At 39.1% G+C, this 27,491-nt stretch overlaps 2 protein-coding genes across 2 annotated transcripts; one reads left to right on the top strand and one right to left on the bottom strand.

The window, feature by feature from the left end:
* The first annotated feature begins 27 nt into the window (after window positions 1-27).
* rnf5 (ring finger protein 5) lies at window positions 28-9,203 on the top strand. Its single transcript, XM_034094222.2, has 6 exons — window positions 28-397; window positions 4,225-4,243; window positions 6,066-6,178; window positions 6,263-6,320; window positions 6,400-6,511; window positions 7,229-9,203. Exons 1-6 carry the CDS (start codon window positions 183-185, stop codon window positions 7,345-7,347), a joined length of 636 nt encoding a protein of 211 aa, XP_033950113.1. The 5' UTR covers window positions 28-182; the 3' UTR covers window positions 7,348-9,203.
* A 116-nt stretch (window positions 9,204-9,319) lies between these two features.
* Window positions 9,320-26,771, bottom strand: slc44a4 (solute carrier family 44 member 4). Its single transcript, XM_034094221.2, has 22 exons — window positions 26,539-26,771; window positions 22,848-22,896; window positions 22,616-22,689; window positions 21,254-21,332; window positions 21,068-21,167; window positions 20,839-20,970; window positions 20,601-20,661; window positions 19,343-19,463; window positions 18,334-18,417; window positions 17,791-17,903; window positions 17,409-17,531; window positions 14,187-14,286; window positions 13,959-14,051; window positions 13,701-13,803; window positions 12,818-13,077; window positions 12,411-12,505; window positions 11,990-12,093; window positions 11,773-11,846; window positions 11,557-11,627; window positions 10,733-10,827; window positions 10,557-10,641; window positions 9,320-10,180 (listed from the first exon to the last, which is right to left on the bottom strand). The coding sequence occupies exons 1-22, from the start codon at window positions 26,576-26,578 to the stop codon at window positions 10,062-10,064; spliced, it is 2,175 nt and encodes a 724-aa protein (XP_033950112.1). The 5' UTR covers window positions 26,579-26,771; the 3' UTR covers window positions 9,320-10,061.
* Between the last annotated feature and the right edge of the window lie 720 nt (window positions 26,772-27,491).

Here is a 27,491-nt window from a genome sequence, read left to right as displayed (position 1 = left end):
GCCTCCTCGTCTGGGTTTTCCCCGGAAGCGGAAGCCCAGATTCAGGTGGAGCGACAGCAGCAGCAGCCTCGGTCCGCTGACGCTTGCAGTCGCCTCTGACACGGCTAACGTTTGCTCGGGTTTGGCCCGGTGGGGTTCGGTTGGGTTGGTACTTTATCTACTTCACCTGCACAGTAAACATTATGTCGGCCGCGGATCCCCGGTCCTCGAGTGACGGCGGGCCGGCCAGCAGAGGAGGATTCCCGGCTGGGGAGAGCAGCAACGACCGCAACGGGCCGGGCGGCAGCAGCGGCGGCGCGGAGGGCGAACCGGAGCGGGACCGGGCCGCCTTCGAGTGCAACATCTGTCTGGACACCGCCCGGGACGCGGTCATCAGTATGTGCGGACACTTGTTCTGGTACGAGCCGGGGGGAGGAGTGGGTCATTTTGATGTGGAAGTGATTGTTGTTGATGGTGGTGGTGGTGTTGTTGTTGTTGTTGTGTGTTAAGCCTACCATAGTTTTCCATTTGTGCGGCCTCTTTTAAACCATCAGTTAGAAGTGTTTACCGGCCGAATAACGCCCAATAACACGCTTTAACCAGTGTGTCTCCGCGTGCATGATATCTAGGACAGTGATTCCCAACAGTGATTCCCTACTTGTACCCGAGGGGGTCGTGCTGCAGGGTTCATGGGAATATGGTGGTGTAGGTAGCTCAACTAATTAAAAAATCTGATTAGGAATAAAACAGATATCCAGTCAGCTGTAACTTGATCATAATGTGGCTGGCCTTTTGTATTCCTTTTCTGCCATATAGTCTATATAGTTGTGATAAATAAATACAAAACATCTTCATATCAAACTGTATGATGTTCTATCAGACAGTCTTCTCTTGTAGATTAGTCAGTCATTAAAACATGTATTCCTTTTGTATCAAGCAGCATAAAGTTGCAGTGTGAAGCCTTAATTTGCCTGAACTGACACTGCAAGAACTGCAATTGGAATATCTATATTGTGCACATTGTGATGTTGCTGCTGAAACGATACACATGAACTAAAAAGGGTTTTGGTTTGCTATCAGTTGGCTGCACATTATAGTGTGTTTATGGTCCTGGTGCCTCACTGAAGGCTGTTCCCCCATATCTTCAAATTGCACATGTGATTTGCTGCTCAGATCTTGTGAGGAGTTAAGTGGCTCAGCCTGATCATACATGGTTGAATGTAGGTCAGAGGTCACCATTGCTCATTAATAACAATCTCTGTGACACATTAACGTTCCGGTAAAACTGTCTGGGGATCATTTGCAGCGTTGAGATCAGGGCCACAATCTTTGTACGTGGATAACTGTGTTATAATATGTTGATGATTTGACATGAGTCTGGCTTAATTTATACCTGAAACTGTAGTCAGAACAGCAAGTGCTTTATACTAAACCTGCAAAAGGGCTGGTTTATTGACACTTTACTTCGAACCACATACATGAAATCATTAGATTAATATTGAAAGATGTTTTCCGATTTGTGATAGAAAAAGCCGTTCCTTTGTTTTTTTGAAATAAAAAGGCACAATTCATCTATAAATTGTGATTTAAAAAATAACTATCAGCTATATTCCTAGTCAATCAAATTGTGATACAAACTTGCTGCTGTGAGGTATTTAGGAATTACTCATATCAATAGTGAAAGTAGGTTCTTCTTTAACTGTGATTTTTTTTCTTCCTTTCTCTGTTTTAATCAAGACTTGAAAAAGGCACAACCTTTAAACAACTTCTACAAATGCAGTGACGTGTGCAAAGGCTCATTCACGAGTGTTGACTGAAGGCCGTGTTGCTCGCAGGTTCAGGCTAATGTGAGATTAGCGAGAAGAGATTGGGATTAGGGTCAAACCTAAGGGCATTATAATCAACAGTAAAAGTCATACAATGAGATGTAAATGACAATCATCTGTTTGGGTCTGCACACATGTTTTGTAAACAGGTGCCGTTTAAGGAAGTAGATATTAGGACGCTCTGCTGCATATAAACAGTTCTCTCTGTGAGTACAGATGTTATATTATCCTCAGTGTCGAGGTTTCTACTCAAAGGAACTGCCATCTGTGGCAAACACACCAGAGAAGCCCACTTGTTGTTGTATTAGCTGCGTATGACAATCATGTGCAAGATGTGACGTAACTTGACCTAACCCAGGGTTTTGAACTGCCCATTCAGCCCAGAAGGGATGTTTGGAAATTAGAAATGCCCAGCTAGCTGCAAAGTTGATGATTAATATCCTCACAGGTAGATGTGACTGCTTGTCACATCTACAAGGGGAAAGTTACCTTTAAAAATAAATAAAACTGTGTTTACTGAAAATGCAATTCAGTGTGCAGGCTGTAAAATAAGATGTGTTCTGTTTAAATGTTTACAATAAGGGCACAGGGTCACAGTGCCTGATGCTGTTTTCATTTGGTATTATTAAGGGCAAGTATCGTCATATTTGGTTTGTTGTACATTTTTTACATTTGATCAGTGAAATTCCCCTCAGTCTCACATGCAGTTGCATTGAGGCTGCTGTGTTTGGGGAGTTGATGTAACTTTGTTGCTAAGTTACCTCTCTCATCTTCTGGGTAACGTGATGAAACTGTGATGAAACCACCAGCAAGGAAGAAAGGTGTTGACGTCAGATTACCTTCTGCAACCTTAAATCGAAATTGCAAAGTAAATTGCACATTAGTTGTCGTAGATAATTGAACATAAAAAACAAGGCCAATTTGAAGTCATAATTCTAGAACCATTTATCAACCGTAACTTCATAATGATGAGTTAATGCAAAAATATTTGTCTATTGCCACTTTACGATCAGAAGGGATTAACTAGATAACAATCCAGTCTGGGGTTATGTACATATTGTAATTTATTGGTATTATTAAATGATTGGAGTCACATAATGGAGTCTGTGCAGTCTGGCTTCAATGAATGGCTGTGGAGCCTCCTATTGGAAATAAAGCAGTTGTTTCAGGTCACCAGAGCTCCGCTATATGTGTGGCCACATGTTCCATCAAAGTTGAATGAGTTGTTACGTTAACGTAAGCCTTACCTTTTGTTCAGCTGTTGTAGCTACAGGAATGCCAATCTCAGCGGCGATCTGATGGCCGGCGTTACAAATAGCACTGAGCCGAGGTCGATATGTGTGGATAAGCCTGCCGATTGGCACAAGGTCGTGTTTTGCTTTGTGGTTTGTTTACGTCGACGTGTAAGGTCAGGATCCACCCGAGGCAGCAATGTGTTGAATGTTTTATGGCTGTGAAATACCGAAAGTGATAAAAACAAGGCCTTCCTGTTCTTCTGCATGATCCGAGTTATTTTGCTGTTGAGGTTTACCTCAAAAATAATCTCTGACGTAGGCATAACAGGAAGCTTGTAGACATTTGTTCACATGAGTAATGTATAATGCATATTAGCCTATGATGCATGATTATGTTATTCAGAGCTTGAACTGAAAACCCACAAGACAAACACTTCACGAGTTGTTATGGGTTAGTTCAGTCCCTTTAACCCACCTTCATTTGTCACGCACGGCGCCAGAGTTTTCTATTGTGGGAACGTTTGAACTGATGAAAGGTGTATTCAACTGAAGTCACCAACTGTAACTATTTCATGGTTTTCAATCACTACTTCAAAACATATCTCTTTGTGATGATCATTATTGTGGGAAGAACAGAGTTATAAAAGCTGTAAGAGGTTGAAATATCCACTGTGTTGTTGTCGGTCTCCTGAAAAAGCTTCTCTGATGTGGCGCTTCATCAAACCTGCATGCTTATCTCCCAGCATGCCGCAGCAGCAGGTCTGCTGGCAACAGATGGAGCCAATTAGCACTAACGAGGGGAGCGGAGGCAGGTTTAATTAGCTACCTCTGCCTGGTGGGCTTCCCTGCACCAAACACGGGGGGGAAACCGGGGGAGATAGCCAGAACAGACTTTCATGTATTCTATCCATTAAGATGTCTTGCCTGTTTTATCTCATATTTAACTATTATTAATGATTTAATTGGGGTTTGACAATAAAACATTTTTAAAAACTCACATTCGCTTTAAGGTACTGGGATGGACATTATAATTTGTTTGACCTTTTTCAGATATTTGATAGATTTAACAATTATTGCATTAATCTAGACAACAATTGTGTCCAGGAATGTTGGTGCCGTTATTTAATAAAGAAACAGTTGCTTGAATGCAAACTAAAAATATGTTTCTTTCTCTGTCTCTACAGCTGGCCCTGTCTTCATCAAGTGAGTATTCCCTCTGTTGTGTCACTCTTGGCTTTGTCATGGACTTTAAACAGCTCCAGGTGTTTTCACTTATGCTCTTGATAGGAGATGTGAGTTAGTGGTCAAATGGTTCATTGGGTGACAACCGAGATCGAGAACTCATATTGTTTTACATGATGTATCTAATCATTCATAGGAACATGCAGGTGGAGGTTGTTTCTTTGTTCGATATTACTTCTGGACAAGTACCCATTCTGCACATGTTTTAATGATCTATTAATCATACAAAACAAAAGTGTTTTTGCTTTTCCCTGGTAAATATGACAGAAAATGTTTGGGGCTTCAACGTTATGTTGTTGTTTTCCATTTGATTGTTATTTCTAAAAAGAATGAAATTGAACTTCTATAATGAAATATTAATTGAGCTTGAATGGCTCTATGACCTCACATAATGGAGTCTCTTTGACTGATTGATTAACTGATAATGAAAACGATTACATTCCCATGGACTGGTCCACTTATTCACTTCCTCAGCAGCTGTAAGACAGTTAATATCAAGGCCAGTTGAAGCATTTGATGTCAAATTGTGACTATCGTGTCTGTTTCAGTCACACGAACCAGTTGTATTGATGTCACCCTACCAGACTGCAGCAAAGCCGTGCATACATGAAAACCCCTGTGTGAGCGAGCTGCTGCTGAGTAGGGCCTTAATGAGCACACGGCAGTGATGTAACTTCAGTGTGGAATCTTCACCTGTCCATTGGCCTGGTGCAGCTTAAACATGCTAATGCCCTAAATGCTCTGTTTACTGCGGTTTTCTGTCTGCTACTCACTAATTTACCATGTAGAGCTGTACTTGCTCTCAGTGTAGCAACACAAACATCTCATACTGTTGATTCAAGTCAATAAAAACATTATTGGAACCTTTTATGGGAATATAATGACTGTTAATCCCAAGTTTGTGTTAAGAATGTACTGCTGGGGTGAGGTTGAATATCTGCTCTCTGATAACACAGAGAGTTGCAAGCAGCTATTGTCTGAGATCACATGATGTAGTCTTGTTAGATGTGCCAAGAGCTAGGCCTGTCTGAGGTAAGACAGCTTTTATGTGCGCAGCTCCACTTGCTTGGAACAATCTTCAGCAAGAATTGAAACTGAGCAATCTCATTCCTCTGCATGTTTTTAAAGCTAGGCTAAATGAAATGCTCGTTGATACAATGGGCACTTGTAAATGTCTATAACTATGTATCCTGTAAATATAATGTATAATGTCCTTTATTGTTTTATGTTTCATGTGGAACCTATTTGCTGCAGGTCTCCCTTGAAAAAGAGATCTATGATCTCAAGGGACCAATCTGATTAAATAAAGGTTTGAAATGAAATGAGTCATAGTTCTTCTTCTTTGTGTAGTACTTTTCATACACAGGATGCAGCTCAAAGTGCTTTAACATTATGGCAAACAACTCTAATGTTGTGTGAGCTTAACTTACTGTTTTGGTCAATGGACTCAGGTGACTTTAAAGAGAGCAATGATAACGGCTTCAGTTCACTGTGAGAGAGGACTGTAACATCAGAGTAAAGCTGGGAAGATATTTCTTTTTTTGGTGCCTAAATAGGTTTTTGATGCAGTACTTAGCTTCTGTGCCTGTACTCCAATGGATTTGCACAAGTACCATACAACCTGAATTCAAACAATCCAAACTAGCCCTTTAAATCTTTAGTCTTTCTTTATATATTAGGTATGTCATTTGGCACTGACCCCAGTATTTAGACGGCAAAATACGGGGTTCATCTGATCAGTGTTGGAAAATGTTGACATTTCTCCCTCTCTTGCTCCGTCTAGTGGTTGGAGACGCGGCCCAGCAGGCAGCAGTGTCCTGTGTGTAAAGCGGGCATCAGCAGAGAGAAAGTCATCCCGCTGTACGGCAGGGGGAGCTCCAGCCAAGAGGACCCCAGGTACTCTAAGGGTCTGCAGCGCTGTGTGGGGATTCTTTGTGATGGCTGTATGGTTGCCTTATGATTTCATGCTTCTGTGCTCAGGTTGAAAACTCCCCCTCGGCCCCAGGGACAGAGAACAGAGCCGGAGAGTCGGGGCGGGGTGAGTCGGTTTACCTCCACTGTTTAAGATCAATATCCTTTTATGTTATTTAAAAACTTTATTTCTGTTTTTTCCTCAGATGTTTCAGGGTTTTGGGGACACCGGCTTTCACATGTCTTTCGGCATTGGTGCTTTCCCCTTCGGCTTCTTCACCACAGTCTTCAACGCCAACGACCCCTTTCACAGAGCAGGTAAACAAAGACACAAACAAAGCTGATGATAAGTGAATGTGAAACATACTGTAAGTGTAGTCTGCTTGATGTTTTTTATATCATTCAAACCGAGGAGACACCATTTGTAACCAGGAGGAAAGAGTTAAACACTTGAAGCTAGAAGTTTCAAAAACTTGCTTTAGTATATGATAATATATATAACTTTGATAATAAGGTAATAGAGAACATTTATGTTTAAAAAAAGGTGTTTTTTCTTTTTTAATTGGATTGGAAAGCCGAAATGTAGCAAAAACATTTCTACGCTTGGCTGAGAAAGAAAAGTTGGTGTATTGATTATAGTAAAATGCAATGTAAATATATTTCGCAAATAAATTATGATTTTCAGTGAAGCATTTCACTTCAACATCTACTGACGATTCTCGCTCTGCAAAAGAGACACAATATTTTTTGTATATTTTATATAAATTGTTCGACATTTGGCTAAGAATCTGATGTAAAGTCTGCTACTAAACATGCCTAAAAGTAGCTGAATCATCAGTGACCAAAGTAATCTGCTGTTGTGTAGCAAAAAGAAAACACGGGAATGTGTTTTTAAAAATAAAAGAATTGCAGAAAGCCTGTGATGGATTAGTTTGATTTCTAATTGGAATAAAGCCCCATCTCAACAGCATAATTCAAGTTAATATGCAACATCCCCTGAGACACTGGTGTAATAAGCGTTCTCCCTTTCATCAGACCAGTATGCAGGGGATCAGCAAGGCACCCCTAACCTCAACAACGGCAGTAACAACTGGCAGGACTCCCTCTTCCTGTTTGTGGCCATCTTCTTCTTCTTCTGGCTGCTGAGCGTGTGACGTGGCCCGGAGTCTCTGGATCTATGAGCAAGAGGGAGGAGTGCGGGAAAAAAAACCTCCCACACGCTAAACTAAAGCCACAGACACACACTCATTCTACATTTCCTAGCAGGTACTAACTTAAGAGAGAGTGGAATATTGTGTTGGATCCCAAAACAAGAAGTACACGATGTATTATATCTATTTGGTTTTCCCCTCCTGGCAAAGGCTGGTTCACTTCCTCAGCCCCGGCTACCTGCTTCATTGATTTTTGTTTACCCAAGTTGTGCGTAAACCCAAAATCATGAATCATGTTGGCGCTTGTTTTCTTCACACACCTGTTCATAAACACACCCAGAACAATAGCTGCTGGGGTTCAGAGACAGTATTAAGTGATCAGGGTATGTCATGAGTTTTCTTTCTTTTAAGGTGCGGAAGAGGTGGGTGAAGGATAATTTGGGGCAGAGACTAGTTCTGTTTGTTTGGTTTTTCACATTCCTCTTGTGGAGTTAAAATGAAAAGAGAGGGAAGGCTATTTGCTATTTGTTACTCTCGATGGCCAAAGAGTAGCGGATGATTCATGTCCGATGTCAGGGGGGTGAAAAGTGTAAATGATTTGTGTTCCTGTTTACAGTTTCCTCGTGAATTGAACAAGAACTCCTAGAATTAGTGACTAATGCTTGAAAACAGACAGACAAGTAGAAATAGCACAGATGGATTTTTTTTATACATTTGTCTTAACGAAAACCTGCCATTGCACTGTGAAGTCATTTGTAGACGCAGCTGTCCTAAAGATTGGAGCGTGTGTTGGCGTGTAACCACTTGTTGTGTCTTTCCTCACAAAGCTGTACAAACAAGGGACGATTCAGCCCCAGTTTGGTAGATTTCGTCGCATCAACATGAGCAACTTGAGAGTAAAAAGCAATCTGACACACAGTTTGTTTATTAAAGAGCAAATTGTTGATCTACACAATACGTCACGAAGGCAGACTCGATGCAACGCGCGAGGAGAATCCTTTCAGTCATTTGTTGAGGGGAGAATTTACAGGAAGCTTTCTGTCAAGGTCATTCGTTTTTTCTTGACTGTGTCTGAGTGAGTGTGTAAACATTATATATTTGTATATATGAATATTGTAAATGCTGTTTTTACGTGTTTTCTGAGTGGATGACCAGCCACAGAGGGAGAAAGGTTTGAGCGAGTTGGCCTCAAGATGCTTTTGTAAATCAAGTGAATCAATTATTTTATTAGAATATGCTTGCAGCCCAAATAACTCCTACAAACTTCACCAATTAATTTAAATACATAAAGTGTGTCCTTCCCTGCTAATGTAATTTGATATGGGGAGATTTGCTTTTGTAACTGACACAGTGGACCTTAATTTACTGAACACTGTTTAAAGCAGTTGAGCAAAACTAACATGCATTCATCTTAATAATATCTGACAAGTTAAGGAAAAAGTGCCACTCACTTCTTTCTTACTCCACACACACTTCTTTCAGTTTTATACTTGTTCTCGGCCCCACACAGCTCTCTGGAGCCACAAACCGCTTCATGGGAGTTTTTATTCCCCACATATACACTATAACTTTTAAACACATTTTGGTGTGTGATAGCGCTGTAATTCAGCTGATCTAGATGCAATGGGTCGGACAATAAAACATCACACCAGGGTCAGAGAAACTCAAGGTTTTCTGTGGGAGAAACAGGATTGCTACTGGAGCTCGTCATTTCTTTCATACCGGTCTGTTCAAGCAACTTTTTGTATTATAAGGCTTATGTGACACTAAGTGATGGAAGTCTTGATTTGACAGAGTTAAATGGGAGACATTGTGCAAAACCAAATGATGTAAGAGATTAAAACTTCATTAAAAACAAATCGTTTTGAGTTGTCATTATCTACATTTTAATATTATGTAATTGGATTTAAAATACATATATATATTTGTTTAAGCTTTGTCTGTCACCTGTTTAATAATTCAAGCAGAAAAGGAAGATTTTTTAAAGAGTCAGATTTTTTTTATGGTTCTGTATTTGCAGGCTTCACAAAAGGAAGAAAAATGTAAATGGAATATCTGATAAACAAGAAAACCAAAGAATAGTACATAATATCAACCATGATTGTTTACATGTACAGGAGCATCTGTGAAAGGTTCGGAAGTACAGTAGGTTGATGGAAGACAAACAGTATTGTCATGTACATATTAACAACCTATCCATATAATCAGTACCATTATTGTGATTGTAAATAGCGTTTTTTTTTTTTTACAGATATCTAGAAATATTACGTTTTGCTGTTGCTATTTATTTTTGTTCCATCTGATGAAAATACATCTTAGGAATCATCCATGAAAGAACGTGATTAAAAATAGAAAATAACTTACCGCAGGTAAAACTCTTACTTGCATTAAAAGCTATTAAACTGGATTAACAAACCCAAGATAAATAAGTCTAAAATGAACCGAGGATACAGCTATAAGCCAGGCAAACTTGTTAAGAGTAAAAGAAAATTATTTTAACAAACAAATACATTTGATGTCTAAGACACTTTGAATTTCACAGTCCTTTCATGTGCAGTCATTAATACCACATTTGCATATATACAATAAAAAAGAAAAGGTGCAACATCAGCAAATAAGTTTCAGTAGACTTGTTTGAAAAGGTATTAAAAAATATAGATCCTGATATTCTGTGACACTTTTAGTGTGGCATCATAAACCTAGGAGGTGAAATTATTTCATTCTTTCTCTTTAACCTTTTTCGGGGCTTTGTTGGATTTGTTGAGGATCTTCATGAGGTTTTTGGACATAAAGTAAGGCTTCTGCAAAGATCCATCGTTACGCTCCAAATCCTCCACTGTGAGAGGGAAAGACACATTCTGATCAAACGGAGCATGTGTGCTTGATTATGTGCGTATTGTTCAATACAAACATGTATCCAAGTTACATTTTAAGCTTCTTAGCTTCAAATCAACATGTAATAAATATTTGGCTATATTTGCAATTATTAAAATCTTTCCACAAAAACATAATGATTCTACCAACGTGAGGAGGAAACGGGCACCGTGAGAGGCAAGGGAGAACACATTTGGCGATCCATTTTCTAAGTCTTATCTAAATGGTGTTTCTCCTGTGTTTGCCCCCTGCCTCTCACGGCTTCAATAGGTTCCTCATGTTGGATGTATTTCTATATCAACAACATGAATGGTGCTAAACTGTAAACATCTACTCACAGAAGCAGAGGAAGAGTGTATCGACACACATGTTGTACACACTGAAGAATCCGTGGGCTATGAGGTAGCTTCCAAACACCACCGTCTACAAAAACAGATGTGAAAGAAAGAAAGGATTTATAACATACTTTGAATTTGTTTGCGTTAAATACTGAGTAGAAACATTTGTGACTTACAATAATTGGCATCCAGTAGTAGTTGAGGGTTTCAGAGCGGAAGGTGTTGCCTGGTAGCGATATTCGTCCAGAGAAGAAGAAGAAGGACAAGACGCCTGGAATAAAAATAAGATTTCAGTTTCTCCTCCCATTTCCTGTTATGCATTTATCTAGAAGCGTATTGGGCTTCACTTTATAAGAACACGTCTTTTTGATTATGTTTACACAATATTCTGTAAGATAAAATAAAAACTGATTTTAATCAAACACATCACATGTAACACAATGGTGATTGAGCCCACTGGATAGAGTAGGGCCATATTTATATAGTTGCATTAGCTGCTCTCAGTATTTTGACCAGTAGTACGAAACTGTATTTGCTGTTAACACCAGTAAATAGTGTCAAATCCACCAGGACTGAAATCTGAAGCATTGCCATTTAAAACAATGCAAAGTCCTGCATTTGACTGAAGGGCTCAGTATTCTCAGTAGGCCTACTGCATGTTGGATAGTAGTTGGCCGTGTCTGACAACTTCTGTAACAAGAGACTGATGACGTGTGTAGGTGAGAATAGGCCAGTCAAAGATCTCCTTGTGTCAGCTTGAAGCTGTACAATCAAGGGCAAACACTCTTAAGTGTTTTCAAAGGGAGAATGAAAAAGCACAGAGTTATCTACGTGTTTAAACAATGTCTTAACTCGGGCCTCTCTGACAGCTGGCTTTCCACTCCACCCTCCAGGATGGCCGTGTAGAACAACCATAAACACTTTTGCTTTTCGACAAGAACGCAACATATGAACCCGTTTCTCTAGTGTTACCCATCCCAATACATGGCGTCATCCTTACCCACTCCTGCGACCACAAGGAGCTTCCCGAAGAACAACAGCAGGTCTGTGACTTTATCCAGCACCACAACCCTAAGGGACACACAGTCAGAAAAACACAACATTATTCACCTAAACCGCCTAACACAAGGATGTATATTCATGTCATGCACTGGGCAGACATCATGAGGTCAGCCAGCATTGAAATTGAACTCATGATCATGATTTTAACACAAACCTCACTACATTTCTCATGAGCAGCATGAAAGCATTTTTGGCTGAGACGCAGAAGTTTGTCCCATAAATGGCAATCTGTGGAAAAACAAAATCACTTGTTTTAGAAAAGAAATCTATACAATACATTTTATTAAAATACAACATACATACTGTATAATATTGTAAATGTTTGTTTCTAATGGACTGATTTCAACAACTGTACAATTCTCTGTCCTCACCATGATGTAAGCGTTCCTGTTGAGGAACTTTATGAACTTCTCCAGACACCAGAGGCAGCACTTCATGCAGCACAATACGAAGCGTGCACATGGATTCTGAGCCTCTGGAGACAAAAAGACAAAATAAGCAGCCTGTCATTTAACAGAAACCATTAACTTCCAACTCTTTTCCACTTGTAAACAGCCTGCATATCTTTAGTAGCAATTTATCCACTGAGACATTTGGAAAATAAACTGGAGGTTAATCAACATAATATGTCATGAGATTCATATATTATGTATCTAAGACTAAAAGTGGAACTGCTGAATAAAAAACACTTTGATAAATACTTCTAAATATTAGGAATTTTTACACTGAAGCACATGTAACAAAAGATGAGAGATGAGATGTGAATGTTAGATGAGGGTTTATCTGCCTTACGTCTGGTTTTGTGGTCGATGTACTCCAGAATCATCCTCGCTATCTGCACCAGGGTCAGGATCAAAGCACCAAACGCCAAAGAGCCCACATGGTACCTGAAATGCAAAAAAAATGAAGCTGAAGTCTGCTTCCACAAACTGTTATGTTGTGTGTTTAGTGCGCCCTCTAGAGGAAACTGCTTCTACCAGTATTTTTTGTGGAGCACTCTTGAGTACTTTTAGGTTGAAAAGGTTCCCCTTTGTGCATTACCCTCGGTTACGTTATCACGTCACTAGAATCACAAGATGACAGTAAACCAGTAATAGCGGCCTTTGGGACTGCAGGCATTCATTTTGGGCTTTTTTGGCATGGATGGACACACCTGCTGTACGAGGATGTGACCATGTGACAGCAGCTCATCAACCCACCTAAGAGAGCGTATGAAGCTAGCAGACAAAGGAAAGTAGGGGATGTCGCCGGGTTTGTTGAAGGCCCAGTAGTAGGAGGCGAAGGCCCCTGCTAGCGTGCACTGGCCCAAGGCGATGACGAAGTTGACACACCAGAGAAAAGCCACCGCGTTGTAGATCTGCAGGTTGAAGAGGTTCCTCTGGAAGAGACCCTCCTCGTTGTATTTGATGAAGATGCAGCTGGTTGAGGGGCAGTCTGGGTAGTCTGACGTGTTGAAGTTCTGAGAGAAGAATGAATGAATGAGTGGGTGATGGAGAAAAAGAAAGTGGAATGGTGCAGTGGTTGAGAGAAGAGTCTTAGCATAAACAGTATGACGTCTCCTCGTGCGTATCAGATCATGCATTATCTTTGGTGAAAGGACATTTTATGTTTATCCCTTCCTGATGGCTAGTAATTTAGTTTTAGAGGGGAAATAATTGTATGTTAGTAAGTGATGGTAATTTGACTTCTAACAGAGCCAAATTCATTCTACTTGCCAATTCAACCAAAGATATAAATGTAAGATGTTTACAATGTAGGTCACAATTTGTATCGAGTGTTATTATGATGAATTTAGATCTACAATCATGTGTAAAAGTGTAATTTCGCATAAACAACTTTAACAAATACTAATACAAATGTGTAAACTCACAAAACACATCTGAAATACACAACCAAATTCCACAAATGAAAGAAATATCTGTGAATACGTAAACACATTCCAATACTTTATATGTACAACCTTTGGAAAGACATTTGTTTACAAGTTTACATTTTTGAATAAAAAAGGCACTTGTGGATATTAATGCTATGAAAGAAAAGTTTTGAGACAAACTTCTCCGTGTTGCCATCCTGCCGACTCACCTGAGGGTCACAGTCCACAGAGCCGTTGATACTCTTGCAGTCGTTCATAGTGGAGTTCAGAGCCACCACTCTGTAGATCGGCCCTCCTGAAGTGGCCAAATATCTTTCATTCATCAGTTAAAGAGAACAACAGACACTCCGGACTGTATAGAAGTGCAGCTTAGATACATGGTTACTTTAATCTGGTAAAAGGCACACTGTGACTGACAGCATGCATAGAAATACAAAAACAAATGCAAACATAAAAATGAAGGATACAAAGCAGTGGCGCCCCAGTAAGCGACGCACACCAGCACGAGAACGAAGGTGACCAGAGGGTAGAGCAGAGAGGACATCATGTGACTGATTGCCCTGTAGAATATTAACACACACATTTAAAGTTATGCACTCTTCACAGAAAGATTAAAGAACAACATAGACATGGGTTAATATAAGGGGTAATTAAAAGAGAGTAAAATAAGTTTATTGTACACCGTCAGGACTCACTTGCTGGACTCCTTGATGATGGCGATGGCGATGAGGATTCTGGTCCTCAGGAAGATGATGGTCAGGAGAATGATGGCCTCCACCACAGATATGATTATCACTGAGAGAGAGGAGACAAAAGCGTGACAAGAAGGAAAAACTCCTACTTAAGCGTACAAATGTGAGCTGACATGGGTGATTTGTACTGAGGAACAAGCATCACATCACCGACGGGTGAACAATAGTGTTTTGGTAACACGGGGTGTTCAGGTAACACTTAAAGACTTTGTTATGGAACGCAAAGCAGAGCAGGGGGCTAGTACACCCTCCTGAGGGTCCGATTGTGGATGTCATGCGAGCATACCATGGTGAAAACAATCAGTCTAAATTAACAATCGGGACGGAAATGTTCGGATTTCCAAAGGGAGGTTCTGTGAATAAATAATAAATCAAGAACCGAAATAATTGAACTATTCATATCTTAGACTGCACTGTAACTTTTATCTTTTAATGTTTATTTTATTAGCTTTTCTTTTTAATGACTGATTTTAAATGCCATTTTCATTTTTTGTTTTTCTTTTAATGTTTCTTTTATTATCTTTTACTGTTTTTAAATGCCTTTGTCTGAATGTCTTTCATTTTTGTAAAGCACCTAGAATTGCCTGGTGGTGAAAGGGGCTATATAAATAAACTTGCCTTGCCTTGACATAATTCAACACGGAATACAATTACAGTTGCGGAGAGCAGTTACTTTTAAATTAAGGTTATCTTTTACCAGAAGCTATTTACAATGTCATAAATCAAGTGGTGTTATAAAACCAGTGTTGGGAAAGTTCACTTTCTACATGAACTAGTTCAGTTCACAGTTCACACATTTTAAAATGAACTAGTTCAGTTCATAGTTCATAATTCAAAATTTTGAACTAAAGTTCATGGTTTCAAAAATGAACTAATTTATAGTTTATAGTTCTTTTTTCAATACGTTGTTGCGAGCTATTATTTGTCTCCTGTACGATGTTAATGGGATTTGGGTGGTAGTGGATCTGTTTTGGCTCTCTTTTTTATTCGCCACTCGCACATACCGTGAAAGGCTAGTCGTGTGCTTATTCTCAATGTGCCGTTTAAGGTTTGTTGTCGACTTCGTCGATGTACGGACTTGCTTTTTCAAACCGGGCGGACACAGTTTACAGGCAAACGTTTGATTTTTTCCATCTGAGTCAGTACTGACTTTAACGTAAAACTCTTTTAAATGCTCATACGCCGACACCGTAGACGTAGTAGGCTTGTTTGAGACAAGCAAGACCTGCGCAGACCTGCGCAGTTGCGATCAACGTCTTGCTAGTGCGTTGCATGATGGTTAGTCATTTTGTCCGACTTGCTCTGGAGGCTCGCCCACATGAGACTTTGAAATCTCGCGGGACAAAGACACCCGCAGCCTTGAGAGCGAGGCGAGGCGAGTTGGCGCACTTGCTCTCCACGAGCTGCGGAAGCGAAATGCTTGATGGGAAACGACTCGCTGGTATCTCGAGCTGAGCGCTCATTGGTGGTTTTTACCACATTTACCATATGAAACTCTCCAATTGGCTGGCAAAAGTTTGTTGTTGTTTTGTGTCAGTTTTACGTCACCACATCCATTCCCATTTTTCATCATTGTTCCACAATGTTTATCATCATGAAATTAATATCTATATATTTTATACTATACTGCTTACCGTTTTCATACTTTATATATCTTAGCATATTCATACACACTGTTCATACTGCTCACAGGCTGATATCTAGTGTATTCATACCCCACTGTTTATTCATCATTCAATTCATTCTATATGTTATTCTGTAGATTGTGTACATTACTTTCCACTTCACTGCTTGTTGCACCTGGTTAGAAGCTAAACTGCATTTCGTTGTCTCAGTACCTGTAATATGTGCAATAACAATAAAGTTTCTCTTTAAGTTAAACCAAATCATTAAAATAAAATCTATTGTAATGTAATGATTTGGTTTAACCTTATTTATTGAATACATCATTTAAAATGGCAAGATTAAATCAAATTACATCCATGTTGTACACATCATAAAGCTTAAAGTGACAGCTCAAGAATTAACACAGTAGCAGGTCTGTTCAATTCATGCTCATTAAGCTTCATGTGTGCGGATCTGAAGGGACTGATCATTTGTAGCCTGTCCACCTATCAGTTTTGCAAACATTAAGAGGGAGGAGCATTTCTAATAATACTGACGATTTCAATAGGTCTTTGCACTACGTGCTCAGGCCCTAATTATGGAACCCAGTCAGTGGTGTGGTTCATCATCATGACTGAATTAACAAACCTATATAAAGCAATGGAGATCACCTTTGTCTACAGTGGGTAAAATGGAATTTCCGCCATTGCAAACCCAGCCAGTCAAGCCGACTCCGAGTCCGAGCTGTCCGACTTAAGACGAGCTTTTTGACACCTCCCCCGGCTGCGATCGGCTACTCTCGTCTACTTTCGAGGCGAGCCGCAATGTGTCTCAAACAAGCCTAGAGTCTCACTCTGAGCGAGTGCTGCTGCAGCTGCTCTCGGCTTCGTCCATACTATTTCATTCATTCATTCAATGCTCACCGGTTCCACATTGTTTGTTGTGAGGAGTCTGATATATTTAGTATATTTATATTTTAGTGCGACAGCCAGGGGTGACAGGCGCGTACGCGTCACAGCCAGCTTGTTGTTGCCAGATTGGGTGGTTTTCCGCATTATCTTGAAGCCTGTTTACGGTGTGTTTTAACTGGGTTTTCGGCTGAAAGGCATATGAAATCTGGCACACTTTTGAACGCCGTTATAATACAGTGCTGAGAATGAACGCACTTTTGAACGCCGTTATACAGCGCTGAGAATGAACGCGTTCTCAATTACGTTCATCTAGCGGAAATACAGTACGTTCAGTTCACGTTCGCCCAAAATATGAACGCGTTCATGAACGATCGTTCATTGAACGCGTTCAGGTACATCACTGTATAAAACTGAAGTGTCTTCTGTAAACCAACAATGGTTTTATTGCATTTATTTTTGGATGTGATTTGGCCTTTATGATGTCATTAGTTCTACTATTTGCCTAAGTAAAAGCTTCGTGGTTGAAACATTGCCAAAACAGGTTATTTAAATAAGCTTTAAATAATACAAGCTTTAACGAATAAGCTTTTATTACTATTAAACAGTACAGAAAAATATTATTTTCCATGATCTCGGTAAGCAGACTTACAGAACGCCAGCCAGGTCTCTTGGACTTGCAGGTAAACGTTAAAGTTGGTGGTGAAACCGATGTTAGAAATGGTAGCAGAGGCATTCTTGTAGTTACTATATTCCCAGTAGCAGTGCCATATACCTGCAAGAGAAAAACAACAATGCAACAGTGAGAGGCTACGTAGCTTTACATATCACTTTTTACTGCTAATACCTGTTCATGCAATCAGTTAGAGTTACTAAGAAGAATATTTAAAATACTTAAATTACATATTACATTTGAACAGTGGACCAAGTTATTTATCTAGTCTTTAGCTTTTCCGTTACACACATTTGTATATACATGTTGCTTAAGAAATGTTTCTGGGTAGTGGGAGACACTGAGGTCTCCATGTGTTTACCGTATGCCCCTGCACCCAGGAGTCCTACGATGAGCACCCACACCATCACTGGAGCGGTGAATCTCAGCAGCAACAGGAACAGCATGCTGACCACCATGGCTATTACCAGACCACTGAGAGGGAATATAACATGGGTATTAAGAAAAAGAAAAAAAGGGTATCGAAAACATGAGGTTAATATAATACCAGAGTTGAACGTGTAATACAGAATTAAGACGTTTATGATGATCAAATCATACACTATTCAATTGTAAGACATATTAGATTAAAAAACTACTGAATGGATGGGTGAGTCTGCCCGGTGGCTAATAAGGTGCATATAAACGAAATGCAAAGACCTGGTCTGCAAATATAAGGATAATAACAGAAGTAATATAATAAAATAAAGATACGTCATGTCCAAGTACTATAACAAACACATATTTAATGCTAATTATTGATGCATCCAGGAGTTCAGCTCAGGATAATCTCAAGGGAAGTATATCTGTATTAGTGCCAATAATTGGCAGTGTATGTGTGGTGTAGTTCTGCAGGGTAACTCACACGAGGATCCACGGCCATGACGACGCAAAATCCTCAAAGATGCGGATGCCAATGTCTCTGGCATTGAAGCCATTCACAATGTCCCTAATGACAAAAAGCAAGGACAAGATGCATCAGTAAAAGTGAGAAGTAAAAAAGGCCTAGTGAAATAAAAACAATGAAGATAGAAGGGTAGAGTCAACAATTTTGTTAATAAACAAACAATGAATACAGCTTGTTGGAAGCTACAAAAATAAATGAAGTGGTAAAGACTAAAAAGATAAACATAACCCCAAAGAATCAGAATAGAGAAAGAGAGAATGGAGAAATGAATCTGCTGTAAGAGAGATGCACTTTCTACTAACCCCGCAAGTCACAAGAGAGCGTTTCACACAACATCTAAGGCCACAACAGCAACTACAAACTAGCTGCTACACTAAGAGCCGACACAAACACTCATGAAGACCTACCGTGTGCTGGTGATCAGGAGGAGAGAGAAACAGGGTTAACATGTGTATCTGGTGTGTCCTTATATGTGATTTACAGTTTTTTGGCTCGATTATTGAACTAGAATTACAACCGTAATTTTAAAAACCGTAAATTCAAATCTCTGAACAATGCTCTTGTTATTCTCACCAGATTTTAATTTGCCATTGATTCAAGTATACTATACACATAAGCATAGCGTTTTTCTGTGTACTACATCATTTATTGACCTTTCCTAGTAAACTTTGACCTACAGTTGAAAAAAAACATCTAAATATTCTGAAGAGTAAGGCTCACATATAAAACAAACTTTAATTTCATTTGCAAACAATAACTAGGTTGTTTGGGAACAAATGAAATGCCTTGAGCAAGTTACCACCTTTTGCAGAAATGTATGTTATTGCCCATGAAACAGTTGTGATGATTACATCCAACACTTTGGAAATGTTAGGGTTGGTTCAAAGAAATGAGTCAAAGCAATTGAAAAACAAAGGATGAGTTTGTCATTGAACACACGATGAGGTGAGGAAACTCTGTATCTTACCCCGTGCCGTTCATCATTTGGTTCACTGTGTCATTGACCGAGGAGGGTAAACCTGGAATTCCAGAGAAGTACGAAGGGACCCTGCCCAGTGCTGTGATATCGGGCAAACATCTCCCCAGCACTATCAGAACAGAACATAATCAAATCAGCTTGAAATTGAAGACTATAATTTCCTTGATATCTAAGGCACTTTCCATCACAATAATAATAATAATAATAATAATAATAATAATAGATTTAATTTGTGAGCGCTTTTACAGGTGCTCAAAGACGCTTTACAGATATAGTGAAGAGAAAAGAAAAGGAAGGAACAACAAATAAATATATAGTTAAAGTTAAAGTCAAATAATACAAAAACAATCACACATTAAAAGCCAGATTGAAGAGGTGAGATTTTGTAAGTGTTTTGAAGGTGGTGAGGTCAGTGCAGTCTCTGATGGGTTGTGGGAGTGAGTTCCAGAGGGAGGGGGCAGCGTCGGAGAAGGCTCTGTCCCCCCAGGTCCGGTGATTGGTGCGGGTGGGGATGGATAGGAGGTTGGCTTCTGATGAGCGGAGGCAGCGGGAAGGGGTGTGGTGGTGCAGCAGGTCTGTGAGGTAGGGGGGGGCCTGATTGTTGAGGGCTTTGTGAGTAATGAGGAGGACTTTGAAGTTGATTCTTTGACGGACGGGGAGCCAGTGGAGGTTCTGGAGGACGGGAGTGATGTGGTCTCGGGAGCGGGTGTGGGTGAGGAGGCGGGCAGCAGAGTTCTGGATATGTTGGAGTTTATTGAGGAGGTTGGATGGTATGCCGTAGACTAAGAGGATGCTATTGCAGTAGTCGAGTCGTGATGTGATGAATGCATGAATCAGGGTTTCAGCAGCAGAGGAGGAGAGTGATGGGCGGAGACGGGCAATGTTTTTGAGGTGGAAAAAGCCGGTCCTGGTGATGTGATTGATGTGGTGGTTGAATTTGAGCTGACTGTCGAAGATGACTCCGAGGTTGCGGATGTGAGGGGGGGGGGAGATAGAGTGTGGCTGTCAATGGTGAAGTTGAAATTCTGGATGTCTTTGATATGGGATGGGGGGCCGATGATGATGTTGATGTCTGATGTCTGATGACAAGCCATCATGCATCGAATACACAACAGTGACAATAAGTTAATGTACATTCTAAATAAGCCGTCGTATGAAACTCATACCCACCCTGCTATAGTGCTAATGTATCATCAGACCAATATTAATATGGATGTAATGTAGTCTATAGGAGCATTAAACTCACCAGAGGTCGTGGGCATGTAGAAGAAAGGACACAGCTCCTTGTCCACGATGTTTTGAACACTCTGAGAAGAACATTATCACATAGTTTAACAATTACACGTGAATCAATCAAAGTGTACGATTTTGCAAATTATAAAGCATAATACAAAATGTTAAATGTACTAAAAATGATCAAAACAAATCATTCATCTGGGATTTTTTTAAAGGAACACACAACGTTTTCTAAGAATGGGACTTACCAACTTAGTTGTTGCCAGGTCTATGGATGGCACACAGAGAGTTTGATTGAAAACGTCTGCTGGCTTTACATTAGGGGAATATGACTTAAACCTCACAGCCCAAAACAGAGAGGGACAGCTCTCCACGCACACCTATAGGTAGAGAAAAAAGATGATTATTTCTGGGACACTGGGATAGTACAGTTAACCGACCAGTATCATCAGAAACAACAAAAGCAGCCTTCTTTACCTGCATGGTTGGACACTGAAAACCGTTAAGGGCATTTGCCATAACATTAACAGATGTGGCACACTTGATGAAGTCGAAGTAGAACAGGTTGGGTCGGCCTCTGAGAGAGAAAGATTTGAAATACTTAAAATGCACATTCTTTATATCTATGTTAAAGTTTTTCGAAAAGACGAGAGGTTGAATTACTCATTCTCTCCAATGCCGCAGAACCATCCAGTTGAGTTTCTTGGATAAAGAACATGTCTTGGGTCACCGAAAAGCCAAGCTTATAGGAGAAAAACACAAAAAAGGTAAGATATTGACAGTAAGTCACGCTCCATGCTTTGGCACTGAGGAAACGGTACTTCTGCAAGAGGGCAGTGTTATCATATTCAACCCCATTCTTTACCAGCATTTTAACAACAAATTGTAACAGTCTAATATAAAGATTGGGTCACAGAACACAAATGTTGTTGTCAAAATTAGTATGTCATCAAGCAAGATTTAAAAAAATAAATAATACATTTGCATGCACCAAAGTGGCTTTACTGCCTTTTTACACCCCATAGTTTAGTGTGATACCAGCCATAAAAGAATATGTTCAGTCCAACCACAAGAGGGCACAAAGGTCATATAAGTGCATCGTTTCTTCATCTGAGCTAGACACTATGTTGAGTATTTTATTAGGGATTAATCCAACCCTTAAGTTTTAACAATAGCCAGTAGATTCCTCCACTACAACACATCGACAATAGCTAACCAATGCTTTTGACCTGCCTCTATGGATCTGATTATTTGGGACGCACACAGTTGCTGACACATATTTGGCTTATCTGGCCTCTTTGTTGACTCTAGATAAGAGGGAGTTATAAGTTCTGGAATGAGTTTGATGACAGAGCAATAAAGAGCCGCTGACTGGATGTTGACGTGGAAATCCGCATTTCTTACGTGATGATATTTCTCAACATATAAAACGTACATCTTTTTTTTAAGATGCATCGAGGAATTGTGATGAAGAAATAGAATAGATTAATTCAAAGGGAAATCACAGGACACACACAACCTTAGTTAAAATAATATTTAAAAATATATATTATTGTGTCACCCCAATAACTCTATTGAGTAAATGCAGATGTACTACCAAGGTAGAGAAACAAATAGAGACACACATATTTGTATTGTCTGTATTTTGAAAGAAAAATTATAAAGGAACTGACACTTCCTTTGCTACCTTTCCCCATAAAACCACAAACTATTGACATCACACTTTTAGTGTTTCGAACAAAAAGGGAAGTGTGAGAGAGGGAGTATAGAGAAACAAACTTTCAAATAAAAATACATAAATAATACTTCAAGGATTTCATTGAAATACGTCTCAACATGTTAACAAAAACATCTATGTAAAAATGTACATTTAAGTTCATTTTGGTATTCCTGGTTATTGATGAAACTTGAAAAGACTATGCAATCTGTGTTTGCTATTTTTTCCAATTGAGTGGAACAAAGAAGGACGCAGAGAGGAGATGGTGATATGTGGGGCATGTGTTGGTGCTGTCAGGTTACTCTCACCTAAAATCCCAACTGCTATGTAGCCCAGGAGGACCGCCATAAACAGGATACAGCAGATGATATCAGTGCACCCTCTGATGGAGGAAAGGGAGAGGTTATTGTAAACAAGCTGAGCTTTGCATCAAAGTTTGCCTTGAGGGTGACAGATGTGATTCAGTCAACAGGAACGTTGGAAAAACACACTCTGCTGGGTTTAGGATATGCAGTTTAGAAAAACCAGAGACAGTGTTACCTTTTCTTCATGGGTCCATTGAACATTGGGTCAAACTGAGCCGGTTCTCCTGGGAAAGGAAAACAAGACAAGTTAGCTTTGAATGAACAGTAAATTAATCACTGACCGGTACAGCCTTATCATGAAACATTAGTCAGAGACTTCTGTGTTTGTTTACAGGGAGATTCTCAAGGACACATTAGTTTATCACACACTTCTGTAATGGCACTTAACCTGACATTTCCCCCTCAAGGAAATGCATTTAATCTGTTTGCATGAAATACATGATGTCATTGTCGTGTCCTGGAACAGGAAGAAAGGTTGCCAGCAAGACAAACACTGGAAACCACTGGGTGTTGTATCATACTTAACATAATAATGATTTTCATAAGCACAAAAGAGTTTGTTCACATTAGTTCCTAGGGAAAAGGATCAAAGCATCGATACTAGCTGCTCGTGCTTATTTGAATATCATTTGAATCAAAACATGGCTTTGGAAGGAGTGTCACAGACGCTAAGTTATTTTATTGGGGACATTAAAAACCTGTTTGAGGTGAGGCAAACCGAAGAAATTCCTCTAACTATTATAATTTGTTATTATAATGTTTAGTTCTATTTATTGTCCATCTTACATTATGCTATAATTGTGTCATTCCATCCCCGTTTTTAATTGACATTTTATACTTATTTTTCACTTATTTGAAGCCCTTTGTGTTGCATTTCTATAATATGTATTCAAAATTGAGATGCAAATAACGTTTTGCATTATTTCTGTTTATATAAGACATGAATTTGACCGACTACACGATGCATCTGCGCTCATTACTGTTTCCAGAATCTTAGTTTGTTGAATGTGACAGAAATGGCCCCGGCAGTGATACACACATTTCTCAACAGAGGAACAGGTTCCTCTGCCTTTTCCCATGACTCCAGTGTCAGATTTCAGCTCTGCTAGGATACTGCTGTGAGTAAATGACAACGTGGAAACAACTCTCTGTGGCTGTGTGTGAGACATATTAAATAACTTCTCAGTTTTTATGCCCTCGTTAAAAGCTGGTGAAAAGCTTTAAACCAATGGACCTTGAACCCTAGACAGGATGCTGCAGGATGACGGCTGTGAGGGTCATCACCTGACCTTGACTGAAGAAGGAACTGATCTCTAAGATTAATAAGTTATTTCGCGCAAGAAATTAAGATCAAAATAGTCTGTTGCCCTTCTTTAACTAATCAAAATAAAGACTGTAAAGAATATGTGGTTTATTGTACAAAGTACAAACCTCACCCTTCTTTATAATTTACTGTGAAAAGAGATGACAACAAGGTTTATTGGTAACCTGCAGTAAACACTTGACTATCCCAGGGTAAAAGAAAGAAAGTAAAAATAGTCATGTGAAGTAATGTGAAGTAAGAGGGTAGGGGGTGTATTCATTCAAGTGTGATTGATTTGATTGTCAAAACTGTTATGTGATTCCTGAGTACCTTTATGGTTTACATGTCAGAGCCATGACAGCAACAGAAAGGATTTCTCATAAACATTCAAAGAGAAATTGGAGATAAATGTTTCGCAACAAACAATTATTTTCATTCTCAATACAAATATGTATCAAACTTTTAGCCAATGAAATGTCAGGAAAAAGGGACAAATGCCCATTATAACTCATTATAAACCCAATCTTATTTGGTTGACCTAAACACAACAGAGCAAAAGCACGTTTGCGAAGCTGGAAACAGCAAGAGTATGTTGCTTTTGCGTGTGAAATGACACTTCATTGTTAAAGATTCAAAAATGTAGGTCCTGGTTTCAAAATGAGATGTCCACCTTTCAAAGTGTTTTAAATAAACTCTACATCACACAGCTGCAATACAGAAGTTTCTTTAATTCTCACTCATAACACTTTCTATATAAGAAATGTTTTGATTCCGTGTGATGAACATTATACCATTTTCAAAAACAGGCGAACAACTTTTCAAAATGAATCAGAAATATTCACTAGTGTCAACAACAGTCTTTTTGGTCAATGATTTGCAGCAACAAACCCCCCGCAACTGCCGCAAGTCACCTATTTCCTTAAAACTGAGTGTGTTCACACTTAGCAGACACACTGGTTGCATTTAACCCACAACACATACATATTGTACAACATTCAGCCTAACTTGGTAACATTTTAACTTCCTCATGAAGGCCACACAACAATAGAGAATTAGCAGGAAGCAGATTACAAATGGTGATGAGTTTAGGAAGAAGGATCATTTACACATAAAGTCTATTGCATGTTAACGGAGGTTCACTTGTCACCCTGATAAGTAAACTGTCGGCTACGACACATCTTCTGTCCTCATCTTATTCTGGTGTTTTCTCTGAGGAGTCATGAGATACGGATGGATATTTACCTCCTGGGAGGGTTTGTTTACCGTAGCATTGAAAGCCTCCCAGACTGTCAATAGACTTGATCAATACGGAAGTTTTTCCTTGTACGATGTGAGGGTCTAATTAGGACAGAGGGTGTCGTGTTGTCATACTGATATTCTGTACAAACTGTGAAGTCCACTAAGACAAATGTAACATTTGTGATATTGGGCTATATAAATAAACATTGATTGATTGATTGATTGATTATATACTCCAAATACAAGCGCAAACAAGGATATGGAGAAACAGAGAGTTGATACAACATTATCTTCTGTTTATTTTTTGAAAGTGTAGTTCTCCTTCATCCTCTCTTTATCACAACACCTGTCATTCAAAGACTCTGCTTTGACCAATCAATATTGAGGTTAAAATATTGAATCAACAGAAAATCTATCTGCAACTATTGTGATATAAAAAGCACTAAAGTAAGTGTGGAAAGGAGTGAGGACCCCCTACTTGTTTCATTTGATTGTAGGATAGATATCTTTGGCTTTTGGTCTGTTGATTATTTATTATTTTTTTATAATAACACCGTGTGATGGGCATTTTCCTCTTTGTTCTTATATTTTATAGACCAATCAATAATAGAGAAAGTAATGGGATGATAAATCCATTAATACTGAAATATTAAACTGAAAGCTGATGACAGAAAATGTATCAGAAACTTCTCTTATAATCAATTATTAAAATAAGTCATTATTTAAAGCTAAATCAACAACAATTCTCACGTTCAAGCTTCACCATAACATTTGTTTTTGAAGAAGTTCAAGTATAAAATATGAAGTATTTTAAATGTGAAAAAGAAGAATGAAAATCTAATTATTATTATTTTTTAAATACATGTTTATGAAATTCATTTATAGCCAATTCGGAGCATTGCTTTATATTATGTTTTGTCAGCTGTAAATATATTGTGACATAATGTAAAACGTTTTTTGTAAAAGATTAAACCATTTTAATAAGGATCCTACAGTGTGCAATCTGACTCACAAACATCAGTGAACAAGCCAATGTATGGCCTTAAGGAAAGAGTTTGTCTATTTAGCAATACCTTTCTTACTTACCGAAACTACAAGAAACACTTCAGATTTAAATGTAATAAAACAGCTATCCATGTCAAAAATAACAACTTAATCTTGAAAATAATTTGGTAAATCCAATTATTACATCCTTTAAACAAAAGAAAAATATAAGCAGAAATCATTATGAAAAGTAATAACCAAAAGTAGTTGGGTAAGTACTTGGATAAATAAGATGTTATGGTTATGGTTCAGTCTGTGGTAACGGGTGATTTCAACTCACCATACTCCGAGTCCGGATTTGTCTCCTGTTTTTTACCCATTCTCCACCTTAACCTCCACCTCTTTCTTCGTTAACTTTTAAAACACAACTACCTTTGCTTAAAGTTATTGTAAAACCTTCTAAAACAGCTAAAATCACTTTTGAAAGGAGCTGCACCGAGTCTGAGCCGACTCAGTTACTACGTGAGGAAATCTTTTTCTTCCTAGTAACCAGGCAGTGACGGCGCGAGCGCACCTGCAGAGGGATGCGCACCTGAGCGTGCTACCACAGATCGTTTATCGAAATGAGGGCTCACTCTGCTCCTGTTATATAAACCTAAACGTTTACTGCATTAAGATTAAGTGCATTTAATCAAAACCTATTTCGCCCCCCTGGCCTTCACCTACAAAATGGCACCAACTAGGAACATACTCAAAAGGACCACAAAGAAACATGAATGACTGGAAAGACACCAAAACAACTTTGAAAAACAGCAGCAAAGACCACAAAGAGATGTGTTACACCTGAAAAGAGACACAAAAAGAATACAACTGTACCTGTTTGTCATGTTTCAATGTAGATGTGGCGAGGCGCTTTGCATATCTGTTTCCAGGGGCCTATTGTCTCATAATCGTTATACCATAGTCTAAGATTTAAATATCTAACAGTACAACTTTGAATTAAATTAAAAAGTTTTTAAAATGCACAATATATTATTATGGGTGAATCTACCCAACAGCAGTGGTTGGAGAAATACTGAGCTCTTTCACTTAAGTATTATTTTAGTACATTTAGTACCCTGTCTTGTATTCTTGTTCTGCATCCTTCTTTTTGCCTTACACCCGAATAATCATTACTCCGTATCTCTTTGTTCTGTACTGCACTGTATATGGATGGATGACAACAGAGCATTTCTTATCCATTAGCAGTCTCCAATTTAAAGAGACTCGTAGAACTGCTAGCAGAGTGAGACA

The sequence above is a fragment of the Pseudochaenichthys georgianus genome, chromosome 11 (genome assembly GCF_902827115.2).
Source record: "Pseudochaenichthys georgianus chromosome 11, fPseGeo1.2, whole genome shotgun sequence".
NCBI classification, from domain to species: Eukaryota; Metazoa; Chordata; class Actinopteri; order Perciformes; family Channichthyidae; genus Pseudochaenichthys; species Pseudochaenichthys georgianus.
The sequence above is the reverse complement of the archived record's forward strand: the minus strand, read 5'-3'. Positions and strand labels throughout refer to the sequence as shown.

What these genes read in the sequence shown, in the direction of transcription:
- rnf5 (XM_034094222.2), top strand. Translation starts at nt 183, where the DNA reads ATGTCGGCCGCGGATCCCCGGTCCTCGAGTGACGGCGGGCCGGCCAGC. An exon ending in AGCCGGAGAGTCGGGGCGGG is followed by an intron (nt 6,321 to 6,399) that starts GTGAGTCGGTTT and finishes TTTTTTCCTCAG; the next exon opens with ATGTTTCAGGGTTTTGGGGA. An exon ending in CGACCCCTTTCACAGAGCAG is followed by an intron (nt 6,512 to 7,228) that starts GTAAACAAAGAC and finishes CCCTTTCATCAG; the next exon opens with ACCAGTATGCAGGGGATCAG.
- slc44a4 (XM_034094221.2), bottom strand. Translation starts at nt 26,578, where the DNA reads ATGGGTAAAAAACAGGAGACAAATCCGGACTCGGAGTATG. An exon ending in ACCTGGCAACAACTAAGTTG is followed by an intron (nt 20,662 to 20,838) that starts GTAAGTCCCATT and finishes TGTTCTTCTCAG; the next exon opens with AGTGTTCAAAACATCGTGGA. An exon ending in CCTGGGTGCAGGGGCATACG is followed by an intron (nt 17,532 to 17,790) that starts GTAAACACATGG and finishes TTTCTCTTGCAG; the next exon opens with GTATATGGCACTGCTACTGG.